General features: G+C 42.5%; 2 protein-coding genes across 2 annotated transcripts; one reads left to right on the top strand and one right to left on the bottom strand.

Annotated features, from left to right (window-relative positions):
* Positions 1-515: 515 nt before the first annotated feature.
* LOC110137198 (uncharacterized) lies at positions 516-3,204 on the bottom strand. Its single transcript, XM_070468490.1, has 3 exons — positions 3,178-3,204; positions 1,816-3,128; positions 516-1,261 (listed from the first exon to the last, which is right to left on the bottom strand). The coding sequence occupies exons 1-2, from the start codon at positions 3,202-3,204 to the stop codon at positions 2,616-2,618; spliced, it is 540 nt and encodes a 179-aa protein (XP_070324591.1). The 3' UTR covers positions 516-1,261; positions 1,816-2,615.
* PTGER2 (prostaglandin E receptor 2) lies at positions 3,025-17,673 on the top strand. Its single transcript, XM_020893474.2, has 2 exons — positions 3,025-4,027; positions 13,499-17,673. Exons 1-2 carry the CDS (start codon positions 3,203-3,205, stop codon positions 13,730-13,732), a joined length of 1,059 nt encoding a protein of 352 aa, XP_020749133.1. The 5' UTR covers positions 3,025-3,202; the 3' UTR covers positions 13,733-17,673.
* The last annotated feature ends 7,647 nt before the right edge of the window (positions 17,674-25,320 follow it).

Here is a 25,320-nt window from a genome sequence, read left to right as displayed (position 1 = left end):
CAGAACTGAGCTGGCAATGATACTAGCTAACAGACACCAAGAGTCTATGTCAAAGCAGTCACTTCAGTGGGGCAGGGCACCATGTCATTAGAAATGCTGCCTAATGTGTGATGATTTCCAATTTTCAAATAAGAAGGACAACCTTCTTGATCAGTTTCAAGAAACTGAAAAGACCTTCCCATTCATTAAGGAACAGAATGGGAAGAGAATTGAAAACATTAGCATTTAACCTCCTGCCTTCCACCAAGTAGTAAAAAGTCCTCCAATAATTAATTTTTTCCTAAATAAAAAGCAGCTTCCTTGCATTTCCTGATATAAAGGTAATACATAGATAAATTCTCCAAGACAGAAAGGCATAAAGAAAAAAGTACTACCCAGAGAAATTACCATTAATATTTTGCTGAACATCCTTCTAGATGCTGCTCTGTGCAAATAATTATGCATATAATTTTATATGAATGGAATGATTTACATGCTTTTAACTCCACATTATCAGTAAAGACAGATACACATCATCCTTTCTAATGATTTTTTTATTGTGTTGCATAGGTGTATCAAAATCTATTAGACCAGTTCTCAATGGTAGGACATTTGGATTCTTGCAACGAGAACAGTATTTCTGCTTTCTCTGTATATCTGTATATATTTCTCTGTAACATCATTGTGTACTTTGAGATTCCATCTACTGGAAGTAGTACATTATTTCTATAACATTATTTCTGGGCTGAAGCATACACAATGGACTTAATGCCTTGTACCAATGGGGCAGTGTGGTGACTTTGTATTGTGGCAACTCAGCTAAACAGGATCTGTTTTCTAGAATCCTGCATGGTTTTAGTGTTGCATGAGCTCTGGAAGACAACAGTGAAGTAGCGGCCACAGTTTTCACGCTCTGAAGGACAGCGCAGAGCTCCAGGCATCGTGGTAACTCTAGCACATTGTAGCTGATCTGTTGGCTCTCCTTGCTGGCATGAGGCAGCACCCAGACCTCAGCTCCTATGAGATCTTCAGCTTCACCAGGTCATAAGCCAAGTGCTTGCACAGTTCCATGAAAGGTACCAGCTTCTCCTGCAGCACCTCTCCATTATCAAAGTTTTGAGTAGTGAGACACATACTCAGATCTAGTCTGCCTTTGAAGACTACAGCTGTTCATGAATTCCACTTTGTCCCTTCCAGTTCTAAGTCTGTTCTTGCTCCAAGTCACACCCAACTTTCTATCCTGGCTGCCTCTGGCTGATCTGCAGTGACTTCATTCTCAACCCTAGAACCAGAGAGAGCAAATGGCCTTGCATAGACTCCTCTACCTTCTCCCACCACCATGCAAGGTCTAAGGCAACCCTGTCCAATAGAACTTCTATGATGATGTGGTTCTGTTTCTCTTGTTGAACCCTGCTGACCACTGGGGAAGAGCATGGAGACAGAAAGTCAGCATGCTAGGAATCACAGCCCTGGAGAAAAGAGACCTGGAGCCACACCAGCCCACCACTACTCACATTATTATATGAGAAAAACATACCCCTGTGAGCTTGCTCTGTTGGGATTCCCATCCCCAATCCAATCCACTGTTAAGAGCCCCCATCCCCCAAGCCAGAATCATCAAAGTGAGCTATAATAGTCATAGAGAACAAGCTGGCTACAGGAAGGGGTGGGTGATCTTCAACAGGCAATCTTTCCTTTACTCCCACAGGATGACTTCCCAGCCCTGTCCAACCCACCCCACCCCCGACCCCACCAGTTCCCTAGGCAGATCCATCCTCCTCCCAGGCCTCCTCCCTTCCCCAAGTGCCTATGACCCTCCTTATAGAATGTAATTACCCATGCGGGCTTCCCTGGTGGCTCAGAAGGTAAAGAATCCGTCTGCAATGCAGGAGACCTGGGTTGGGAAGATTCCCCTGGAGGAGGACACGGCAACCCACTCCAGTATTCCTGCCTGGAGAATCGTCACGGACAGAGAAGCCTGGTGGGCTACAGTCCATGGGGTGGCAGACAGTCGGACAGGACTGAGTGATTAAGCACAGCACATGTTGGCTGTCAAACTGATGTTTGTTGTAAACATCAGCTCTTTTTCATGACTGCATATATGACAGGAGGCAGTAAGAAACTACCAAACCATATTTGTCAGCTCCAGTCTCGGAAACTGTCACCAACCAATAAACGTTTCCAGGCACGGGTCTTTCCGTAGGACTCCTGAACGGTTAACTAAACATGGGGGGTGGGGGGGAATGTATGGCTGAACAACATTTCTCTTTCGCAGCTGAGCTTGGGTAGAGAACAATGGGCGGTGGTTTCAAGCTGTACCCACAAACACAATTCTACACAATTACAAAGAAATTAAAAAAAAAGGTTGCTTAAACAAGTGGTTATCCGTTACCGTGTTGACATAGAAAAAGGAGAAATGCTGGGAACTGAATCAAAGCGACGGTGCAACAGACAGCTTGGCGTGGCATGCATGGCTTGGTTGCTTGAATGCGCGGGCTTGCTTCTCACTTCCTCCTAATTTTGGCCCCGCCTTCCTGATGTGTCTTCCTGAGAATGTTAAAAACAAACAACAACCAAACACATTGGTCTTACTGCAAGCCGTCTTTAGTGTCTGTTGCTCCCCTCTTTTCCACGTCTCACGGTACTGGGTCCTCCCAGCTTCTCTCTTGCTTGCTGAGCCGCGTTGCCTTCGGTGAATACTGTGCGGACACAGTAGCCCACACTGTGCCCCGCACTCCCTCCAAGCCCTCGGCCGGGGCTAAAGGCGTCCCAGCGGTGGTCAGCCAGCCTCTGGGCATCAGGCAGCCGCCTGAGCTAGGGACCAGGGCCGCTGCTCGCACCGGCCACCCACGCCTCTCGCCCGGCCGGTCCCCGCCCCCGCGCGCCCGGAGGGACTCGTCGTGTGACGCGTCCACCTCCCGGCAGCCCGCCGGCTCTCGCCCCTGGACGGCCGCCACCCCGGGAGACTCGGAGGCGGCGGCGGCTGGTCCCCGGAGGAGCCTGGAGCACCGTAGGATGCGGCAGCCGCGCGGCCTCTCCCGGAGCCGCAGGACACCCGGGCCGAGCCCGCCCTCGGTGAGCGCCGGGGACCGGCAGGGGGCTCTGGATTTGGGTCCCTCCCCTTCGCTCAGAGTCTCGTAGCACTCGGGCTCTCAGACCCCACCTCCTGCCAGGTGCGCGCCGGCGGGAGAGGAGGACGCCTCTCTCCTCCCGGCACCCCACCATGGGCAATACTTCTAACGACTCCCAGTCCGAGAACCGCGAAGAGCCACGGTGGCTCCCCCCGGGCGAAAGCCCGGCCATCAGCTCCGCGATGTTCGCGGCCGGGGTGCTGGGGAACCTCATTGCGCTGGCGCTCCTGGTGCGCCGCTGGCGGGGGGACTCGGGGCGCAGCGCGGGCCGCGGGAACTCCATCTCGCTGTTCCACGTGCTGGTGACAGAGCTGGTGCTCACCGACCTGCTTGGGACCTGCCTCATCAGCCCCGTGGTGCTGGCTTCGTATGCGCAGAACCGGACTCTGGTGGCCCTGGGGCCAGACAGGAGCGTGTGCATCTACTTTGCCTTCTCCATGACCTTCTTCAGCCTGGCCACGATGCTCATGCTCTTCGCCATGGCCCTGGAGCGCTACCTAGCCATCGGACACCCCTACTTCTACCAGCGCCGGGTCACCCGCCGCAGTGGCCTGGCTGTGCTGCCCACTATCTACATAGTCTCCCTGCTGTTTTGCTCCCTGCCGCTGCTGGAACATTGGAAGTATGCCCAGTACAGCCCAGGGACGTGGTGCTTCATCGGACACAAGCAGACCATGTACCTGCGGCTTTACGCTACTCTGCTGCTGTCGCTCATCATCGCCGTGCTCGCCTGCAACTTTAGTGTCATCGTCAACCTCATCCACATGCACCGCCGCGGCAGGAGAAGCCGCTGCGGACCCTCCTTGGGCAGCAGCCACAGGAGGGCAGAAAGGGTATCCGTGGCGGAGGAGACGGACCATCTTATTCTCCTGGCTATCATGACCATCACCTTCGCCGTCTGCTCCTTGCCTTTCACAGTAAGTCACTCACTTGGTTTCTACAGCCGAGCTCCGTGCAGCCTTCTTGCACTCTCTCCTCTTACTCCCACCCTTTCCACCACCACGCAGATTCCCACAACTTGTAAAAATATGACCTAATATGTAAAAGTCTATCGCCTTCCCTTCCCAAGTCTCACCTTTACTCCACTTCCTGCTTCCCTAATCCCAGCAAATGGGCATCTCTATGCTAGTGTTTCTCATACAGCGACACAGCACCCCTGAAACGGAGTCTTGGCCCTCCACTAAGCCAGCCTAGACCCCATCCTAGAGCCAGTTCCGGTCTACAAGGCTAGAATGGCTTCCTGTCTGAGGAAGAAGCAGTCCCTTCCACCTTGGGATAGTTGTCAGTTACAATCTGACTTCCCTGAGCTGTAGTTCGCCTGGAGTCCTGTCCTCCACCCCACCCCAATCAGCTGGTGCCAGTTCTCCAGGCTCTGCCTTCTGTTTCTCTCAATGCAAAATATGATGCCCAACCAGTAGCATTCCAGTGGCCATTAAGAATGGTCCCAGGTGAGAAGGGTCCACATTGCAGAAATCCAGAGCGTTCATTGTCTTGTTCAACAAAACCTAGTTTACAGGCTTCCCAAGTTACCCGTATATTGGAAGTATAACTCTTGGTTGTCATTAAAATTCATAATATGTTCCTGATGATAAGTAGAGGAAAGACTGGTTGCTTGGAGGAACCCCTTGCCTAGGTTCTGGGCTGGGTGCTGTCCTGGTTGGAGGCAATACCAGCAGTTATTTCCATGATGCTGTAAGTTTGAACCTCCTAAAATGTAACATGGATAGCAGAGCCTGGGCTGTATCTGAGCAAATGCTGACCTCTTACAGAGAAAGGAGAACTCTGAGTTTTAGCATCTCCACTTCCTAATCTTCAGAAGCACATGATTGCTCCTACAGGGAATAAACAGTTGAGTCTTACCTGCCACAGTCTTGGTAAAAAGAAAGAGATGATACCTGTCACAAAACAGATATTTTGACTGTACCTTAAATGGGAAGTATCAAGTAATCTCTTAATAAGGACATTTATATAGACCATTAACTAATTTTATTTTATCCATAGATTATTGGTACTTGTAACTTTCATCTATATAGCACTTTAAATGTTATGAAATGCTACACTGTCCAGAATTAATTTATTTCTTGGAAGGCTTAGCTGACAATTCAAAAGTCAAGGCTATGGAATAGCATTCTGCTATTTCAGAATGCTTGGCATGGGTCTCTGGGGGGTGCTTTTCTCCATGTCCTTTTATTCTACTGGATGCACATGAAACTTGTGCTCAGAAACGGCCTATACCCAGTCACAGAAGGACAAATACTGTATGATGCCACTTATAGAAGGTACCTGAAGTAGTCAAACTCATAGAAACAGAAGATGAAACAGTGCATGCCAGGGGCTGGGGGAGGGGTAGGAGGAGCTGTCTGGTGGATGTAGAGTTTCAGGCATGTAGGATTGGGATGAGAGGTCTGGGGCATCTTTTGCACAACAGTGTGCATGTGGGTGGCAATATTTTATTATATACTTAGAAACTGTTGAGAGAGTGAATTTTATGTTATATGCTTTTTTGCCACAATAAAAAATTTATTAATTAATAATAGGAAAAGAAATGGCCTACACCAATCTCCCACCCAAGGCAGGAATCATTTCCACACATCCTAACCAGTGCTCTGGTGGACAAGGCAAAGGCCTCTGGTTGCCTCCAGAAATTCTCCTGTTCTTCTAAGAGAGCATGCACAGCCCAATATAAATACCCTGTGAACCACAAATGCCAGCCACAGAAAGAATTTCCAATTTTCTAAATTCAGTTCAGTTCAGCCGCTCAGTCGTGTCTGACTCTTTGCGACCCCATGGACTGCAGCACACCAGGCCTCCTTGTCTATCAGCAACTCCCAGAGTTTACTCAATCTCATATCCATCGAGTCGGTGATGCCATTTGACCATCTCATCCTCTGTTGTCCCCTTCTCCTCCCACCTTCAATCTTTCCCAGCATCAGGGTCTTTTCCAACGAGTTAGTTCTTTGCATCATGTGGTGAAAGTATTGGAGTTTTGGTTTCAGCATCAGTCCTTCCAATGAATATTCAGGACTGATCTCCTTTAGGATGGACTGGTTGGATCTCCTTGTAGTCCAAGGGACTTTCAAGAGTCTTCTCCAATACCACAGTTCAAAAGCATCAATTCTTCGGTGCTCAGCTTTCTTTATAGTCCAACTCTCACATCCATACATAGCTACTGGAAAAACCATAGCTTTGACTAGACAGACCTTTGTTGGCAAAGTAATGTCTCTGCTTTTTAATATGCTGTCTGGGTTGGTCATAGGTTTTCTTCCAAGGAGCAAATGTCTTTTAAGTTCATGGCTGCAGTCACCATCTGCAGTGATTTTGGAGCCCCCCAAAATAGTCTGTCACTGTTTCCATTGTTTCCCCATCTATTTGCCATGAAATGATGGGACCAGATGCCATGATTTTATTTTTCTGACTGTTGAGTTTTAAACCAACTGTTTCAATCTCCTCTTTCACTTTCATCAAGAGGCTCTTTAGTTCTTCTTCACTTTCTGCCATAAGGGTGGTGTCATCTGCATATCTGAGGTTATTGATATTTCTCCCAGCAATCTTGATTCCAGCTTGTGCTTCATCCAGTCCAGCGTGTCTCCAGTTTTCTAGTAACCACACAACAAAAAGTTAAAAAAAAAAAACACAAGATTAATTATTAACTAAAATTTTTTATTTAACCCAACGTATCCAAACAGCATCAATGAAAAATGTAATCAATGTAAAATAATTATTAATGAACTATTCTAACTAATTTCGTGTGTTCCAGAAAATGAGAGCAATGTGCCCTCTCTCTGCCTCTTTCTTCCTTGGGATAATAGAACTTCCTTCTGTGGCCCTCAAAGTGGGCCACAGGTCTTCCCTGGTGGGCTACAATCCATGGGGCCACAAAGAGTCGACATGACTGGGCGACTAACACAACACACAAAAAGTGGGCCACACCATTGGCCCAATAAGGAGACCTCACAGCTGTGTACCCAGTGGGACTCCAGCCTGCTCAGCACTCCAGGAGTGAGGAAAGAGGGGTAGGAAATTGAGGAAACCCGAACTGCTGATGTCAACCATTGTCCCAAAGTATGGGCAAGTTACAATTACTGCTTCCTTTAAGAATGCCAGCCTAGGACTTCCGAAGCTTGGGAAGTGAAATTCAGAATGTAAAATGCTCAGTACACTGTAATTAAGTTCAGGTCATTATTACCACCATCAAAATTGCTAACATTTTTGAGTGCTAATTTTTACATATATTAATGCATTATCTTCACAACAATCTGTCATATAGGTAACATTTTTATTCCCATTCTACAAATGAGGCAAATAACTTACCGTGGGTCCCAAGCTAGTGAATACTGGAGCCAGGATTCAAAAGCAGGCAGTTTAAACACATAGCCTATGCTTTTAACCACAATACCATCAGAGAGAAAATACTTATTCAGGGGTAACATATGAGAAGATCGTGTGCTTGTGATTAATCACTCGTGTCTGATTCTGCAGCCTTTTGGATTACAGCCTGCCAGGCTACTCTGTCCATGAGATTTTTCAGGCAAGAATACTGGAGTGGGTTGCCATTTCCTCCTCCAGAGGATCTTCCCAACCCTGGGATCGAACCAGCATCTCCTGTGTCTTCTGGGTTGCAGACAGATTTTTTTGCCCACTAAGCCATCAGGGAAGCTCATGAGAAGATTAACCCAAGATTTACAAGAGAGTTGTGAGATGTTATAAATATCTTCGTCTCTTAATTTCACTTTGTCTCTTAATTTCAACTTTTAGCTGTAAAAATACAGTGGCAAAGACCTTTATCTCTGTAGCAGATCAAGGGGCCTGAGCTGAGACTGAGGGTGTAGTTTCTTTTTGTTTCTGCACAGACCTGTGCATTAAAAGGCTGAGTCTGAGATTTTAAAAGATTCGCTAGTGTAAATACTGGTCTAAATTAAGAAATAATCTGATTACTCCTCACATAAAGTTTTGTTGTTAAACATTTAAACATTTCTTAATTGATCTTTTAAAAAAGCATTATTTTGGCTATCCAATATAAAATCATGCATAGGACCAATAACATATTCCATACCGTTTTTGCATTAAAGGAATATTATATAAATTAATAAATTCCTCATATTAATCAGATGTTGTTATCATTTCACAGAGATAGCTAGAAACTTTCTTTCTTCCTTAAATGAGACAGGACACAGGAAACACATCAGACGTCCATTCTTGACTCAGATACTGTTTGTCTCTTAATTTCCAACCCATATTTAGCCACTTTCTCACTACTTTACTAATAACTGTTAATAGCCTCTGGTCATTTTAAACTATTTTCCTCATGCCATTAGGATAAAGTGCTAATGCATTTTATTTGGTTCTAAAATTTCAAGAGTGAACCATTGACTCATTCTAAAAATTTCTTCATCTTTAGAATTCTTTAGGGCTATAACTTTTAGATAAATCTGATTAGTGGAAATCTGATCTTTCACATACAGAACAAACGCAAGTAAACAGTACTGGAATTTCCCTCATTCATTCCTGGTACTCTTTATGTAAAATTTAACATGAAGGGGGTTGTAAAGCTGATTTGAAATTTGTTGATTACATACTTGCACAGTATCACAATTCTAGTAGTAATGAAAGAGAAATTCAGATTTGCCTGGTGATATTTTGAGTTAATATGCATGCAATACTAGAAGGCCCTTTATCATTCAAACATCATCAGTGATGTATCTGGGGATTTTTTAAAAACTTTTTACTTTATACTGGAGATGATTAACAATTTTGTGATAGTTTCAGGTGTATAGTGAAATGATGCAGCCATACATATACATGTATCCATTCTCCTGTTTGGGGATTGTTAAAGAATTTTAATACACCTTACCTTTTAAAAGAAAGTTTTTCTACATGAGTATTTTCACTTGACACCTTTTCCTTCTCCATATGATATGAAATGGTGGTTATGAATACTGATATGATTACACTGAGTTTTAAAAACGTAGACAGCAAGAACTAGAGGCCATTTCCCTAAAGAGAAGTGATTGTGTTATGTCTACACTCTTGGTCAAGGTGATTGTCACTGCCTTCCATTTGGCTATGGAAAGCGTGGAGGAAAGAAAAGCCCCAAAGAAAGCCAAGAATTTCTTAGATAGCCATGGTTTTAAAATCTATAAACAGGAGCAGTAATACCCATAAATCTTTGTGACACATTTGGAAAGAAATCTCCTACAAACCCATAATCAGTCAGTGGTGAATTTCATGTGACACTTCACATCATAGGGTATTTATGCAGATGGTGCTAGAGTGTGTAGTGGCTAAGAAGGAAGTCTGGCCCTGCTTCTGTGGCTTCAAGGCTTCCCTGCTTACCCATGGTGTGATTTGGGTCAATGTAACTAATCTTCTAAGCCTTGATCTCCTCCTTGCAAAAATGGGACTAATAACACTTTTACAGATTTGTAGAAGGATAAAATATAACAAGACACAAATTGTTTAGCACCAGACCTGACACAAAAGTATTCAGTAAATATTAGCTACTTTCCCCGTAAGATTCAGTTTTCAAAAGAAATCATTGTATGTTAATAATCAGGAACTGAACTCTGGAAACTCCAAGTCATGTTTAATTGGCCAGGCCTCAGTAGGTCTTTTGTTGTTAAGTGTGATAAATGAATAATTTCAAACTATTTCAGGTATTGGGTAAGGGTCTAAAGCAGTGGGTCTCAACTTTGCACATTAGTATCACCTGTGTATGTGTTCATGCTTAGTTGTGTTTGATTCTTTGCCATCCTGTGGACTGTAGCTCTCCAGGTTCATCTGTCCATGGGGTTTTCCAGGCAAGAATACTGGAGTGGGTTGCCATTTTCTACTCCAGGGGATCTTCCTGACCCAGGGATTGATCCTGTATCTCTTATGTCTCCTGCACTGACAGGCAGATTCTTTACCACTGAGCAACTGGGGAAGCCCTAGTATCTCCTGGGGGACATTAAAAGCCCTGACACCCAGGTTATAGCCCAGACTAATAAAATCAGAGTCTCTGAGGGAGGGAGCAAGCCATCAGAGTATTTTTATTTCTTTATTATTTTTTTCCATCAGAGTGTTTTTAATGATCCTCGGGTGATTTCAATGAGCAGCCAAATAAGGTTCTCATTTGCTCTAAAATTCTGAGTGTATTATGTAGTTGCATTAAAGGTAGGAAAGTAGCTGAAACAAACAGTGCCAGGTCAGTGCCAAGACGAAGTTTTACATGGAGGCTGCGGGGATTCAATGGAAGACAAATCTAAAGGATACTAACTTTCATTGGTGCTGCTTTGCGGGTATCACAACAAGCTCTGTCCTAAGGAATTAAAACTCACTTGACTGGTTTACATTTGTCCTTGATATTTTTCTCATAGCAAATTTATTAGTAGCATGTGCAAAAACATGTATATAGTCTACCAGACTCTGAAACTGAATTCCAGAATATAACTGAAATATTATTAATTAATTGACCTATATCCATTGTGTCAGCCTTTAATTAAATTCCAGGATTGGCTGAAGGGAGAGGGGAATGAGGAGTTAGTGTTTGATGGGTATAGAGGTGGCTCAGTGGGTAAAAGAATCTACCTGCAACGTGGGAGATGCAGGTTTGATCTCTGGGCTGGGAAGATTCCCTGGAAGAGGAAATAGCAGTCTGCTCCAGTATTCTTGCCTGGAAAATTCCATGGACAGAGGAGCCTGGCGGGCTACAATCCTTGGGGTTGAAAAGAGTCAGATACGACTGAAACGACTAAGCATGCACATATTGGCCACCTCCTAAAATGCAAATTTTAAGCATTTCTAAAAATTACTCAGCATAGTGGATGAAAAGGAAACAAAGTACAGAATTGCTTCACCCTCTGAAACCATGTTTCACTTCTCATTGGTCAGTCACACTCTAAAGAGACCAGGAACTATGGTCAGATCTTGCCACTGAAAACCTGACTCATCTTCACATGTGACCTTTGACACTGGAATGCTGAGCCTGCTCTACGTGGCCCGCTAGACAATCAGTGTTATAGTTTTTGGGTGAGATTAGGTCATAAACCCAGCTACAAACTTTTTCTATGACAGAACACTCAGTTGTATGCATGTGTAGTGACTAGTATATTTTAATCTATCAGGTTTATGTACAATATCATCCTGAATTCCAAAACTCCAAAATGGCTCTTTGAGTGAGTGAAAGTTGTTCAGTTGTGTCCTACTCTTTGCGACCCCATGGACTGTAGCCCACCAGGCTTCTCTGTCCATGGAATTCTTCAGGCAAGGATACGGGAATAGGTTGCCATTTCCTTCTCCAGGGGATCTCCCTGACTCAGGCATCAAATCCAGGTCTCCTGCATTGTAGGCAGATTCTTTACTATCTGAGCCACCAGGGAAGCCCCCCCCCCCCCCCCCCCGCCTCTCTCTCTCTCTCTCTCTCTATATGTATATATATATATATATATATATATATACTGAATTGTAACTGGATTCAAGACCTTATAGACAATTCTGTGCCATAATTAGATTCACAATTTTAAGAGTCACAATTTAAAGAGCAGTATTTAAATTGCTCTTTAAATATACCATATAAATACTGTAAATTTCTCATCTAAAATAATTTAGCTGACAAGAGAAGTATTGCTCCCTTGCATATCTCCACCTAACTTTTTTCTTCTCTCTATATTCAGGGACATCTACCTTCAGTTTTTTTTTTGTTTTTTCCCCTTTGCTCATCTGCCAACTCTCTTCTCCATTCCCTTAAGCCAAGATTCTCTGGCATAAACACCTATGGCTGCCAAACCTTCCCGATATTGTCCTAACATAAGCAAACCGAAGATGACTACTCTTTCCCTCCCTGCAATTTGCTTTGTATATGCAGTTGCCAGATGCCTGCAGAGTTAAGTACTAGGGGAATAGGAAAGAAACTATTCCTTCTTTTGGTGAGGGAGAGTGGAGGAAAGAAGGAATAGCTCTCTAACTCACCCGCTGCAGTTGGTAGGAGAGGCCCTGGAGCTCTATAAAGAACTGGCTTCAAACGACTGGGTTTGATTTACATGTTTCACTCTTTTCTGTAAGCTATGTGGAAGCGTTTGATCTTTATCAGGGATGTGCTGTTCCATTCTCTGAAATCGGATCAGAAAGTTGTTTGTTCCCTAAATACCTAAAGAATCAGATGAGAGCTGGTATACCACTTTGAGAACATTGGCCAGCGTGTAATGATGTGTCAGCTGTCCAGTGTTTAAGACTCTTCTGAAGATCTTCGGCCTACATAGGCGACCTGGATGTAGCAAACAGTGAGCACTGCTCAGGTGTCAAGGGACTTGGAATTTGTGTCCTGTTGCTATACAGTCCCTCAGCCGTGTCCGACTCTTTGTGACCCCATGGACTGCAGCACGCCAGGCTCCCCTGTCCTTCACCATCTCCCTGTGTTTGCTTAAACTCATGTCCATTGAGTCGATGATGCCATCCAATCATCTCATCCTTTGTCACCCCCTTCTCCTCCTGCCCTTAATCTTTCCCAGCATCAGGGTCTTTTCTAATGAGTCGGCTCTTCACATCAGGTGGCCAAATTATTGGATCTTCAGCATCAGTCCTTTCAATGGATATTCAGGGTTGATTTCCTTTAGGATTGACTTGCTTGATCTCCTTGCAGTCCAAGGGACTCTCAAGAGTCTTCTCCAACACGATAGTTCAAAAGCATCAATTCTTCAGCACTCAGCCTTCTTTATGGTCCAACTCTCACATCCATACATGACCACTGGAAAAACCATAGCCTTGACTAGATGGACCTTTGTCAACCTTTGTGTCCTGAGTTGTCCACTAACCAGCCCTGGGAACTTGGGGAAATCCCTTACTGCCTCTGCCCTATGGTGTCCTCGCTGGTAAAATGAAGATAATAAGGGCTATCGTTGTGGGGCAAGTTTTAAGGGGGCACTGTTTGCAGGAGCTGACACGGATGACTTCCTGTCATCTTCCCAACAATCCCAAGAATAGGTATTGTTATCATTGTCACTCATTTTAAAGATGTAGAAAGGGAGACACAGAGAGGTTAGTTTTCTTACCTGTGGTCCCAGAGCTATTTTAGGGGCCAGAATTCAAACCCAGGCAGCCCAGTGGCCAGAACATAAGCTCTGTTGTGTGCCCTCTCTCACTGAACTGTCATAATTCAGCATTTGAAAGTAAGTGCCACACATTGTTATTCCCTCACTTCCCCATCTATCAAAAGGAGACAACACTTCTATTTCAGAGTGTCCCTAAGGCATAAACTTGTGTGAGAGGGGTGAGATTTTGCAACTTCCCTCTCAGCACCACAACCACACACAAAACACGTTTTGCTTTTCAGCCTTAAGAAACTGCACATGGTCGAAGCCTGTCTACTGCTACAATAGAAAACTGACATCTTTCCCCCCTTTTGCTTCTTACAGATTTTTGCATATATGAATGAAAACTCTTCCCGGAAAGAAAAGTGGGACCTCCAGGCTCTTAGATTTTTATCAGTTAACTCGATAATTGACCCCTGGGTCTTTGCCATCCTGAGACCTCCTGTTCTGAGACTGCTGCGTTCAGCACTCTGCTGCAGGGATTCTTTAAGAACTCAAGAAACAACACAAGCTTCCTGCTCTTCACAGTCAAACGCCAGTAAACAGATTGACCTTTGAGGGCCGCAGTTAAGAAGTGCTAGTTAACCACCATCTGGAAGACCATTTTGAAACGGTTCCTTAGAGAAATGGAAAAAAGTTAGTTTATAAACACAATGCCCTTACCCTGATGAAACAGAGTAAACAAATATTTCAGGAGTGGTTTGGGCTACAGATGTGCTGACCAGGCACTTCTTGGAAGGTGTCAGAAGGATCTATAAAACCTGCCCTCAAGGAGCATGTTTATGGTCTTTGGAGGAACAACCAACTGTATTTATAATCCCGTGCCTTTTGATTTAAGCTTTCCTGTTGAATGAGAAAGCATGTAGTTTTGTAATTTGTTTAAATCCCTAAATAGTTACTGTGTTTTCTATTTTAATCTTCTAGGCTAGTACCATTGTAAACATAACAATGTACAGTCTAGCCAGATAAAACTTATGTATTCTCTAGGAAGTGGATATGGGCAAGCAACCAAGCCTGGTGTCTTGTGATTGCTTATCAAGCCCTTTCTTTGGACAATGAGTTTGAAAATCCTGAGTACTTTGTACTGTATGTTTGCCTATGTGGGAGCATGCTCTTGTCACGATAGTATTACTCATAGAAGAGTAGGCTCAGGTGGTTAATGTCAGCTTTTTCACCATCCATGAGAAGATGTGAGTCAGAGTGTCAGGTTATTTATTTTATAACATCTGTCGAGCTAATGGCAACTAAAAGGACTTAAGGAATTTTTCTCTGAGCGATAAATAGTAGACTATTAAGAGAAGTAATTCTCATGAATATTCTACTTTTTATTTTCAGGGGAGGGTGTATGTGGCTATGTCTGAGGCAAATATTAGAATTAAAAACTGAAAAATCTGGTCAGTTCTTCAGTTACACTGAACTCTTTTAATGCTGATGTTGAGGCTGTGATTAACATACTTTATAGGATGATTGTGTTGTAGCAAAATTCATCTGTCTGTATGTTTATCTGGGAAACATGGCTTGACTCATGCTGTATAGGAAATCATACAGTGAGTCATATCTTAATATATTTCTAAATCTAAATGTTTGGCATTGTATAAACTCAGCATCAAAATATTTCAGTGAATTTGCACTGTTTAATCATATCTTAGTTATAGTATAAACTCATCTGAAATGTTACAAAAATAAGCTATAAAACAAAAAATTTGAAAATGGAGTAGTATGTGATGAATCCCCCCAAATAGCAATTTATAGTTTGTATGGATATACTAACTTTAAAAATTAGATAAAAGTGGACTTTTTTAACTTAATTTAGCAGATTTTTAAAGTGGGGTTGCATTGCAAATTAGAGTTTGAAATATTCAATACAATACTTGATATTAGAGGGAAATTTTTCCCCTTATAGCATGATCTTCAATATAGTGGACACTTTATTTATTATTTTATTTTTTGCAGTGAGTGTTATTACAACATAGCTGTAATAAAAACCAAAAAAGAATATTAGTTTTTTCAAAGTCTCATTGAATTGCTTACACAAAACTATTTCCTATAAGTAGTTATCAGACTAGATGATCACTTAAGAGTGATTCCAAACCAATTTAGAAATCAGTGTATTAGGACAGAATCTATATCAAATTATCCCTTATTTTAAAAAGAATAAATGAATGGTTTGCTTTTGTACTAATTTAAACAAACCAGGCTAAGTTTAACTTAGCTAAAATCTGGATGTGTAAATAAAGCTTCCCTGTCCACCAAGATAAGAAATTGTTCTAAATAAGACTAATTAGGCTCATGGGTAATTCTTGAACATAAAATGCTAAAGTTACTCTGGATCTGGAAGATTAATTTCTTTTATCAGATGACTTTTCTTCCTCCAAATAAAAATGTTACCTACAATCATTCACCCTACCTCATCATCCTCCCAAATTTTCAAATAATGCCTGAGAAATTTAAAAAGACAAAAAAAGCACAAACTTGTACATAATATCACTAGTGGAAACAAAATTATTCACTCTGTGGTCCCAAAATATGAGTTTAAGCCATTTAAGAACTAATAGATTTCCAGAGCTTTGTTTCCTAGTATATTCCTGTTCCTTGCACTGTGTTAAATGACTAAATCCTGAAATTTTATTTGCACTGATATTTACATAGAAGGAATTGAAAGTTAAAATCCTATGTAGTAGTAAATTACTTACTATTATTGGAAATTTCAAGGTAATAGAAAAATTATTTATATTGGACAAGTAAATATTTCCTTTTTAAAAATCACATCACATCAGACATACCTGTTTAAGTTTGCTGACTCATTTTCAAGTTAAATAAAAAACACAGAAGTTAGTCTGGTATATCAGAAAACTGAATTATAATAAAGGAAGACCTAGATTTTATTCTTTGTCCTCGACTGTCAGTGGAATGAAAAGAGAGAAAAACTATAGTGGATATTCAACTCAGTATGCCGCAACTGAGACCTGGCCCCACTAAATAAATAAATAAATAAATAAATAACTGTCTTAAAAAAAAACAACAGGATAAATGTTCATGTATAGCTGATTCCCTTTGCTGTATGCAGAAACTAACACGATACTGGAAAGCAACTCTACCTAACTTTAGGTGTCCAGAAATGGGATGGGCTGAAGCAGTTCTGTTCTGAGCTGAATTGTTACTGGGTGGCTCTCTGTGGGGCTTCCCAGGTGGCCCTGGTGATAAAGAACCTGCCTGCCAATGCAGGAGATGGGGATTCAATCCCCTGGGTCAGGAAGATCCCCTGGAGGAGGACATGGCAACCCACTCCAGCATTCTTGCCTGGAGAATCCCATGGACAGAGGAGCATCTCCGGCTACAGTCCATAGGGCCACAGAGTCGTACACATCTGAAATAACTTGGCACACACTCACGCATGCACGATTCACTGTGGCCTTAGATCATCTTTTCCAAGAGAAAACTGGGAAATTCTGGTACTAAATTGTGGCCTTGAGTTTCCTAAGATCCTAATAAGGCCCGTGTTTTCTCAGACACTATAGAAAGACCTGACTCTCAAAGTGGTCTGGACCCATGACAACCCAGAGCCAGAAAGAGCAGCAACCTCTACCCGCCATACTGGCAGAGATGACAAGTCCTGGGCAGGTGGAGGGCAAATCCGAGCCTCCTCACTACATTCTCAGTGTGATTCAGTTCAGCTCTTGGTGCCCTGGCCGGCTCTCAGCAGTGCACTTTCAGAGACAGATCGCCCTCGTGCTAATGTAGTGTCAGCTCTGCTTTGAACCAAGAAAAAATTAACATCTTCGAGTTCAGAATTTGATGACTTTGAAAGGCAGGGGAAGACCATTAATTCACACTTAAGTAGAGGTTTGTTTACTTCCCTTGGTTTAGTTGCTCAATCATGTCTGACTCTTTGGGACCCCATGGACTGTAGCCTGCCGGGCTCCTCTGTCCATGGGGTTCTCCAGGCAAGAATACTGGAGTGGGTTGCCATTTCCTTCTCCGTTACTTCCCTTAGTCAAATCTAATATTTTAAGCCAAAAATAATGGTTTTCTGAATTTGAGAAGAGCCCCTACTTGAATCATTCACAGAGAAACAGTCTTTGCATAAATTTATTATGCATTGGCTTGCCATGCCTGCTCAGGATGGCCATCTTCTGCCTTTATCAGACACGACTCCATTGGAATTCCTCTTTGATTGCACGTTTAAAACATACCTATAATCATTATACTAACAGCATTATCATTGACTTTCTTTTTAAATTTACAAAGCATTTGATCACCTGAAATACACACTATGGAAATAAATGTCATTTTAGCAATTCATAGAAGCAATTCACACTAGCTAAAGTCTAGTGTATACATGGAACAAGGCCATGTATTGGGCATTAATTTTTATTTCAGAAAGTTACTTTTTTTCTGGTCACTTTTGTGATTTTTATTTGTAAGTAAATTTTCTTGAATTATATTTTTGTATTTCCTTAAAATGTATGTACTATTAAAAGTTGATTTGGGTGGTTTAACTCTGTGATCTGGGTGTTTCATTTTTCTTTTAAATATGCCAAATCAAACAGATCAAATGATCATTCCAACAGAAACAGCTGGCACATTCAAAAGAGTAACTGAGGACTATTGATGAAGGAAATATTTACAGAGGGAAGGGCAGGGTTGAAGGAATCAACAAAGATGGTGGAGAAGCCCTTGGAAGCTGTTACCACTCCCAGGGCTGAAGGGACAGGGAGGAGTCGTGAAAGCTGTGTCCCGCCCACCAGAAGCTGTGCTTCGGCAGGAAGCACCGCTGCCGCCGAACCACCTGGAGGGAGGCGGGGAGAGGAGCAAGGGGGCCACCTTCCTGGAAGATCTTCCTGCTCTTCTGCCTGTCCCTCCCGCTAGCCAAACCCAAGTGTAACCCAGAGAGTAAAAATCGTGAAGACCCCAGTGCAGGTGGAGGGCAGGCTCGGGGGCAGAGGGAGAATATCCAGCATAAGGAGATTAAAAATACATTCTTCAAAAAATTACACCAACAGTTCTGGGGTAACCAAAATGGGAAAGAAACCCAAAAAAGAGGGACTATTTGGGAACTTCTCTGGTGGTGCAGGGACTAAGACTGCACTCCCAGTGCAGGGGGCCCGGGTTCGGTCCCTGGTCAGAGAAGTAGGTCCCACATGCCGCAACTAAGAGTTCATATTCTGCAACGAAAAGACCCCCTGTGCGGCAACTGAGGCCTGGCCCAGCTACATAAATAAATAACTGTCTTTAAAAAAAAGCCAGGATAAATGCGCATGAAAAGCTGATTCTCTTTACTGTACAGCAGAAACCAACATGAGACTGTAAAGCAACTCTACTCCAATAAAAATTACTAAAAAAGAAAATACAATTACACCAACACAAAAACTGAAACCACAACATGGGCAGCCTTTCTTCCTGCCTTCTACCCCAAATAGATATCCTCCAGCAAGCTTGGGGAAGAGGCATCAGCCCCAAGTGTGTGGAGAGGGGTAAAATGCTGTAGATTCCCCCACCCAAATCCTTGTCCCAGGCCCTGCTCCCCTGAGGCTCAGCGTTTACAAGTATCCAACCCTGAAGGAGGAGATCAGGTTGAAGCATTGTTCTGCTTTCCCCACCCACAGCAATACAGCCGCTCTTCCTAAGCAGAACAAAGGGTAATAGTCACACATATTGGCCTAGAAAGGGACTGAAGCTTACTCTTAAGAAAGACCAGCGGTGGAGGGGGTGAGAAAAATCTAGAAAAATACCAGCAGTTAGTGCTGAAGGTTGGCCATATCCCCAAACCTAACGTAAGCTGGGATGTGTCTACACAGCTGTTGTAGAGAAAGAGTATGTATAACAATTCAGCAAGTCTGCATAGTTTAAAATGCTGGTAAAAATATTTCAAAAAAAAACAAATGTCAACAAAATGGAAAAAAACTGGACAAAGCATGGCTCCCAAGGCCATCTGTCCATGTTGCCCTTTCTGTTATCACAGGATTGTCTTTATTCTGTCTTTACTCTCCTCCCTCCATCCCCTTCTGGAGCTTGCTTTTTCTAGCAGACTGTTCCCTTTCCCCCTTCCACTGGGTCCTGTCATCTTTGATGCACACGTTCAAACCTTCCCCTTTCAGCAAACTTTAGATTTATCTGGGGCATATTAAACATGTATCAGACTACTGGTGGTTTTCTCAGACAAGTAACTCAACCTTTTGTGATTCTCAGTTTCCTCATCTATTAAATAAAGATAATAAAATTATTGTTGTTGTTTAGTTGCAAAGTCATATCTGACTCTTTTGTGATCCCATGAACTGTGGTCTGCCAGTCCATGGGATTTTCCCTGGCAAGAATACTGGAGTGGATTGTCATTTCCTTCTCCAGGGGATCTTCCCGACCAGGGGATCAAACCCTAGTTCTCTGTGCATCTCCTGCATTGCAGGAGGATACTTTTTACCACTGAGCCACTGGGGAAGCTGAATTAAGATATCCATCTCTGTAATTATTGTAATTATTTTGAGGATTAAATGAGTAAGGCCACCAGGACATTCAGCGCAGTGCAATGAGGTTAGGGATTAGCATCTTCTCAGATGCTTCGTTGAATGTACCCTCTGACCTCTTCACACGCATCTGACTTAGATTGCTCATTCTTGGCCAGTCACGGTATCTGTTTATTAACTCTGGGCTGCTGTCAAGAATGAAGATGGTAATATGTATGCAGGACGAGTTTGTATTTCAGAAAATGCAATAACAACTGGTGCACATGGACAATGTAGAGGAATGAGTGAGCATAAAAGAGACCAAGAGAGACAGAAAGACAGCGGGACAGAAAACATGGCCCCTATCCCCTCAATGCAGCCAAGGAAGGGAGCGAGAGGGGACAGCACCTGAAACATTATTCAAACAGGGTATGTTGAGTGCTGGGAGACACAACTCGGTCCCAAAACTGAAACTGAGCAGATTTCATTTACACATCACGTTCTCAAGATCCCCAAACCCAGCCCTGGACCACAGCTGACCTTTCACGTTCCTGAAACCGGCGCCCAAGACTTCTCTAGGCCAAACATTCCTGCTTTCTTCGACTCTCCCTTACATTACAACTCACCATTTTGGTGCCCTTCTCCTAATATCCAAGTTACCAATGTCCCTCTTAATGTGCTGGGTCAGAACCAAACACCAAGAAATAATTCTAAACCAGTCTTACCAGCATGGAGTGCTATGTCAGTTGCTGGCTCAATCTGGACATTATCTTTCCATTAATGCAAACTGAGATTACAAAGCTTTGTGAGCAACTGGGTCATACCTTTATATCCTTCAACAAATGAAAGAAGTACTGGTTTTCTACTTTCCAGAGAGGAAAAGTGGGTATGCAGGAGGGAAGTGAGCTGCTTACTAAGGACATCCTTGTTAGATACCCTCACGATTGTGATTATGGCACTGATCTTGCTGCCTGAAACCATAGAGTCCTTGGTTTCTCATTAGTCAGTGGCCTATGGTTCTTGGGTTGGCTCTGTAGACTAGGGATGGAGAGCTTTGAACTTACCAGTTGAGCTTGGTCTTTTGTGTTAACAATGTGGCCCTTGACGTAGAACTAAAACTGCCGGTGCTGCCCAAAGAATAATTTTTTCCTTGAAAATGGAATTCACACTTTGAGTTCTCAAAAGCCATTTTTGCTAGAATTAACTGGTCAATACTCATCTCAGTTCTAAGATTCAGTCCTCACCTTCATCTCAGTGCCTGATATGTCATGATAAATTAAACATTTAAAAATTCAAAAGCTGCACAAGTAAACCTTCAAAGACATAGTTGAGATTATCTTTCAGCTCTTAAAAACCTCAACATGTCCACATTGTAAAGGACTCAGAGGAACAAGCCAAAAAGCCCTAGATTTTGAAAACCCAACATTAAATTTGAATGCTTTTAAAAATAAATGTCCTCGTGTTACTTGTAAAATGAAAGACACAATAACCAAAACACGCCGGGCTGAGTACTGTGGTGTACTACTCTTTGACCTGTAAAAATGAATCCTCCTGGTGTGAGTAGGCATTCTGATAAAAGGAGAGCTTAACTGTAAACTAGAGAACCTCATTCTATTTACTACCTATTATGGTGACTGGGGAGTCAGAGGCCCATTTCTGACAGGAAACAAGCAGATGTTCACATCTTCCTGTGAAACACCAGTTTGGAAAACTAAGGAAGGTGGGGAGAATCAGATTTCTGTCTTCCTTCTACAAATTTCTTCTGTGTTCTCGATTAAGTTATAGGGAACCACAGTGGCTGCTAAGAAAGTGAGGAAACAATCATCTTGTGTTATCAGTATTAAAGCCTTTTCAAAATAATTTCTTGCCTTTAGTTTATCTACTTGAGCCTGTTAAAATATTACTGTTTAAAATGCTTTATAGGAGACTTCCCTGGTTGTCCAGTGGTTCAGACTTGGCCTTCCAATGCAGGGGATGCAGGTTCAATCCCCGCTCTGGGAGCTATGACGCCACATGCTTCATGGCCAAAAACCCAAAACATAAAACAGAAGCAGTATTGTAACAAAGTCAATAAAGACTTTAAAAATGATCCACCAAAAAAAAAGACCCTTAAAAAAATACTTTGTAATAGGAATTTTGGATTAAGACACAAATAACATGAGGAAAAAACCTGATTACTGTTTTTTAAACCAACAGCCTGAAAGGTTAATTAAGAGTGGTGATGCTGGGATTGGGATGCAGATATCTGATCACTGAGCTCTTCTCTCTGTAAGATACACCCCTCTCCTCCCGAGGCCCCTCTCCCACCTTTCTGCCCTGCTCCCAACTCCAGCCAAGCAGCCCATGTACTGTGCCTGGCGCACACCAGAGGCTCCCATTTCAGGCTCATTGTCCTGGCTGTTGTCTCCATCTGGAATAGACGCTCTTCCCCCAGACAGCCATGGCTCGCTTCTCCTCCTCACCTTCAAAATGCTAACCCAGTGCTGGCTTCTCAGTGAGGCCTTTACTGACCCCCTTCCTAAAATCTCTCCCACCCCGCCTTTACTCCCCATTCCCTTTACCCTCCTCGATCACTTTTCAGTGTAAGTGACCTCAAACATACCTAAAGTTAACATATTTATAACGTTCATGGGCTGTGTTTTTGCACTAAAATGTGAGTTCCAGGAGGTAGAGATTGTTGTCTATTTTGTTTTGAGGCCTAATGTTACAGTATCTTATAGAGGCCAGATGTCCCATATATTGGTAATTGCATCTTACAGATTTCAGAGCCTTCTTCTATTTTAAAAATTTACTCTGCACCAGCTCCAAAACCCAATCTCAGATAACTCAGAGGAAAAAGGTCATGTGTACTATACTTTCAGTGTTTCTGTGAGCTTACAATTGTTTCAACATTTAAAAAATTAAAACAGCAGCCACATTCCCTGCAAGAGGAAGAAAAGAAAAAAAAATGTCATATTTGTTGTATACAGAGAGACACTAACAAAGAAAACTAAAATCCAGATCTAATTTCTATCACTCTGATTCATTTTTCCTCATATATTCTATTGTTGAGCTGTGAGTAATTATCAATGAAATGAAAACCAAAACTAAGACTAATGATACTGAATGTTAATGGCAGCTATCTTACAGGCTGAAGAATGACATGGTCCATAAAGCTGCTCTTTTCAAGAGCTGTTATCTTAACCTTCTCAACCTGCGCACCAACAAGTCAGACTAAACACTAATATGATGCTAATGTTTGGTGTAAAGAATGTATATACCTATCATCCTGTTCCCACTAGGAAAAAAGAAACCAAATGCATCTGCAGTTATGAACTGTTATTTAAATTTATATGAGTTATTTGGAAAGAACATGCAGTTATTTCAGCATCACCTAATGACAATTTAAGTGTCATAGGAGAAAATATTCTGCCCCAAAGAAGACATGGTTCATCCATCAGAAGTCCAGCCTCATACTGTGATTATCTAACTTTGTGGGTTTTCCCAGCTTCCTTAGGATCGCAAGTTTATCCTTATATATAGGATAGCCCTCCATACTTCTTATTTCTCGATTCAACCTGCACAAATGCAAGAAGGTTTGGAATTGCACAAATGGAAATTAATTATTCTTAAAGATGAATTTCCACAAGACCTTCTCCTCATGGGAAATCTGTCTGCTCACTTTTCCTGTCAATAGCAAATCTCCATTCAAAAGTAGAGAAGGACTGTGTTTACTCTTGGACTATGTAGCAGGATACCCAGGTGAGGGAAGAGGTTGTCAGAAAATTAGTCAGAAGTGCTGTCTCCTTCTGCGCAGCACTCACATCCTCACCTGCCCACCCCCCACACTGCTGCCAGCATGTTGCCCTTGGAGACTGAATTACACAACGGTTGGTATAAAGTTTGGGCTTTGACGTTAGACAGACCACATCTCAAACCCCGCCTTTGCCTCTTACAGTGTAACCTTGAGCAAGTTACTAAGAGACTTTCTAAGTCTCTTTTCTCACTCTATCATGAGGTACTTGCTACCTCACAGAAGTTCTGAAAGAATCAAATAACAGGTCACGTAAAATGCTTACGATAACATCTAACACATGGTACATGCTTTAAGAAATGGTGGTGATTATTATCATTATTGACCTTTTAAATGATCATTTTATTAAGATCCCATATTTATAGCATATTGAGTTCCAACCCTCTGCTGTTCAAAGCTTTCTGATCTTAAGAGGCGAGCACACGCACAGACCACCAGCACCACCAACACCAACACCAACCCAGTGTCATCCTATTTGTCCCCACTCAAGACTTTGACAGACGTTACCAACAAGGTTGAGGTTCACTGGGGATCCTGAAGAGTCCAGTGAAGTCAGAGGTGATGTAGCTGATTGGAACTACATCTGTGTTCACAGCAGAGAATCACCAAAGAAGTAGAGGCTTGGGCACCGGCCCCACCTGTTTCCATAAGACTCAGATTTGGAGGCATTGGTGCAGGTCTTTCCCCAGACAGTCTCGTTGCATTCAGGTTTCTGTTTGAATGTCACTTTCACAGCACAGTCTTTCTTGACTTATATAAAATAACTTTCCAGTGTATTTCTCTCACTCTTCCTCCTCCCCACAGTCTATTCATTTTTCTTTACAAGTCTTTTCACCCTTCTCATTAACTAGCATTACTGTGTGTGTTTATGTGTGTGTGTGTGCTTATTTTCTTTCTATTCAAATAGGGAAAAAACTCCATGATGGAAAATTTTTTGTCTTTTTTATCATTAAAACAATATCTCACATAGCAGGGGGTTCAATAAATACTTCTTCAGTGAATGAATGAATCTGTCAGCTAGCAGTTTAGGCACAAAGGCACTAATTTTTATTTATTTTTTAAAATTATTTATTTATTTATATTAGTTGGAGGCTAATTACTTTACAATATTGTAGTGGTTTTTGTCATACATTGACATGAATCAGCCATGTATTTACATGTGTTCCCCATCCCGATCCCCCCTCCCACCTCCCTCTCCGCCCGATCCCTCTGGGTCTTCCCAGTGCACCAGGTCTGAGCACTTGTCTCATGCATCCAACCTGGGCTGGTAATCTGTTTCGCCCTAGATAATATACATGTTTCGATGCTGTTCTCTTGAAACATCCCACCCTCGACAAAGGCACTAATTTTTAATTGAGGCCAAAGGTCTTTGGAAAAATAAAATATTCCCATGTTTGCTACAAAGAGATCTTCAAAGAAAAGAAGACAACTTTAGCACAATTCATGCAAAGAGACCAAACAAAGCCCCAAACCCCTAAAAGTAACCTTCACCACATAGTTCCTCTACACATTTGTAAAAGCATATCTTTTGTATTATTTTTTTTCTGTTTATTTTCATGATTGGTATTTCTCTTCTCATGAAATACATTTCCATGAATAGAACCCTACTCTACAACGTACCTGTAGGACCTAGGAGTCCAATCTGTGACTACAGTCCAGAACCAATTCATTCCTAAGTCACCAGTTCCCATACATTATTGGCTTCCTGTCATCCTGAAGGTGAGATGTAAGCTCCTTAATGGATGAAAGAGGATGGACAGGGTCTACTGCTTACCTCCTCTTATCTCATACAAACTCTGACTCCTGTCTCAGGGCTGAGGTACTTCCAGCTTCTCTTCTCCCTACCTTGGCTGACCTTTCCCCTTCATCAGCAGTGGTTCTGTCTTCCTGTCCTGAAGTCTCTGAGGAAGGGA

This window comes from Odocoileus virginianus, chromosome 6 (assembly GCF_023699985.2).
Source record: "Odocoileus virginianus isolate 20LAN1187 ecotype Illinois chromosome 6, Ovbor_1.2, whole genome shotgun sequence".
Lineage (NCBI taxonomy): Eukaryota > Metazoa > Chordata > Mammalia > Artiodactyla > Cervidae > Odocoileus > Odocoileus virginianus.
The sequence above is the reverse complement of the archived record's forward strand: the minus strand, read 5'-3'. Positions and strand labels throughout refer to the sequence as shown.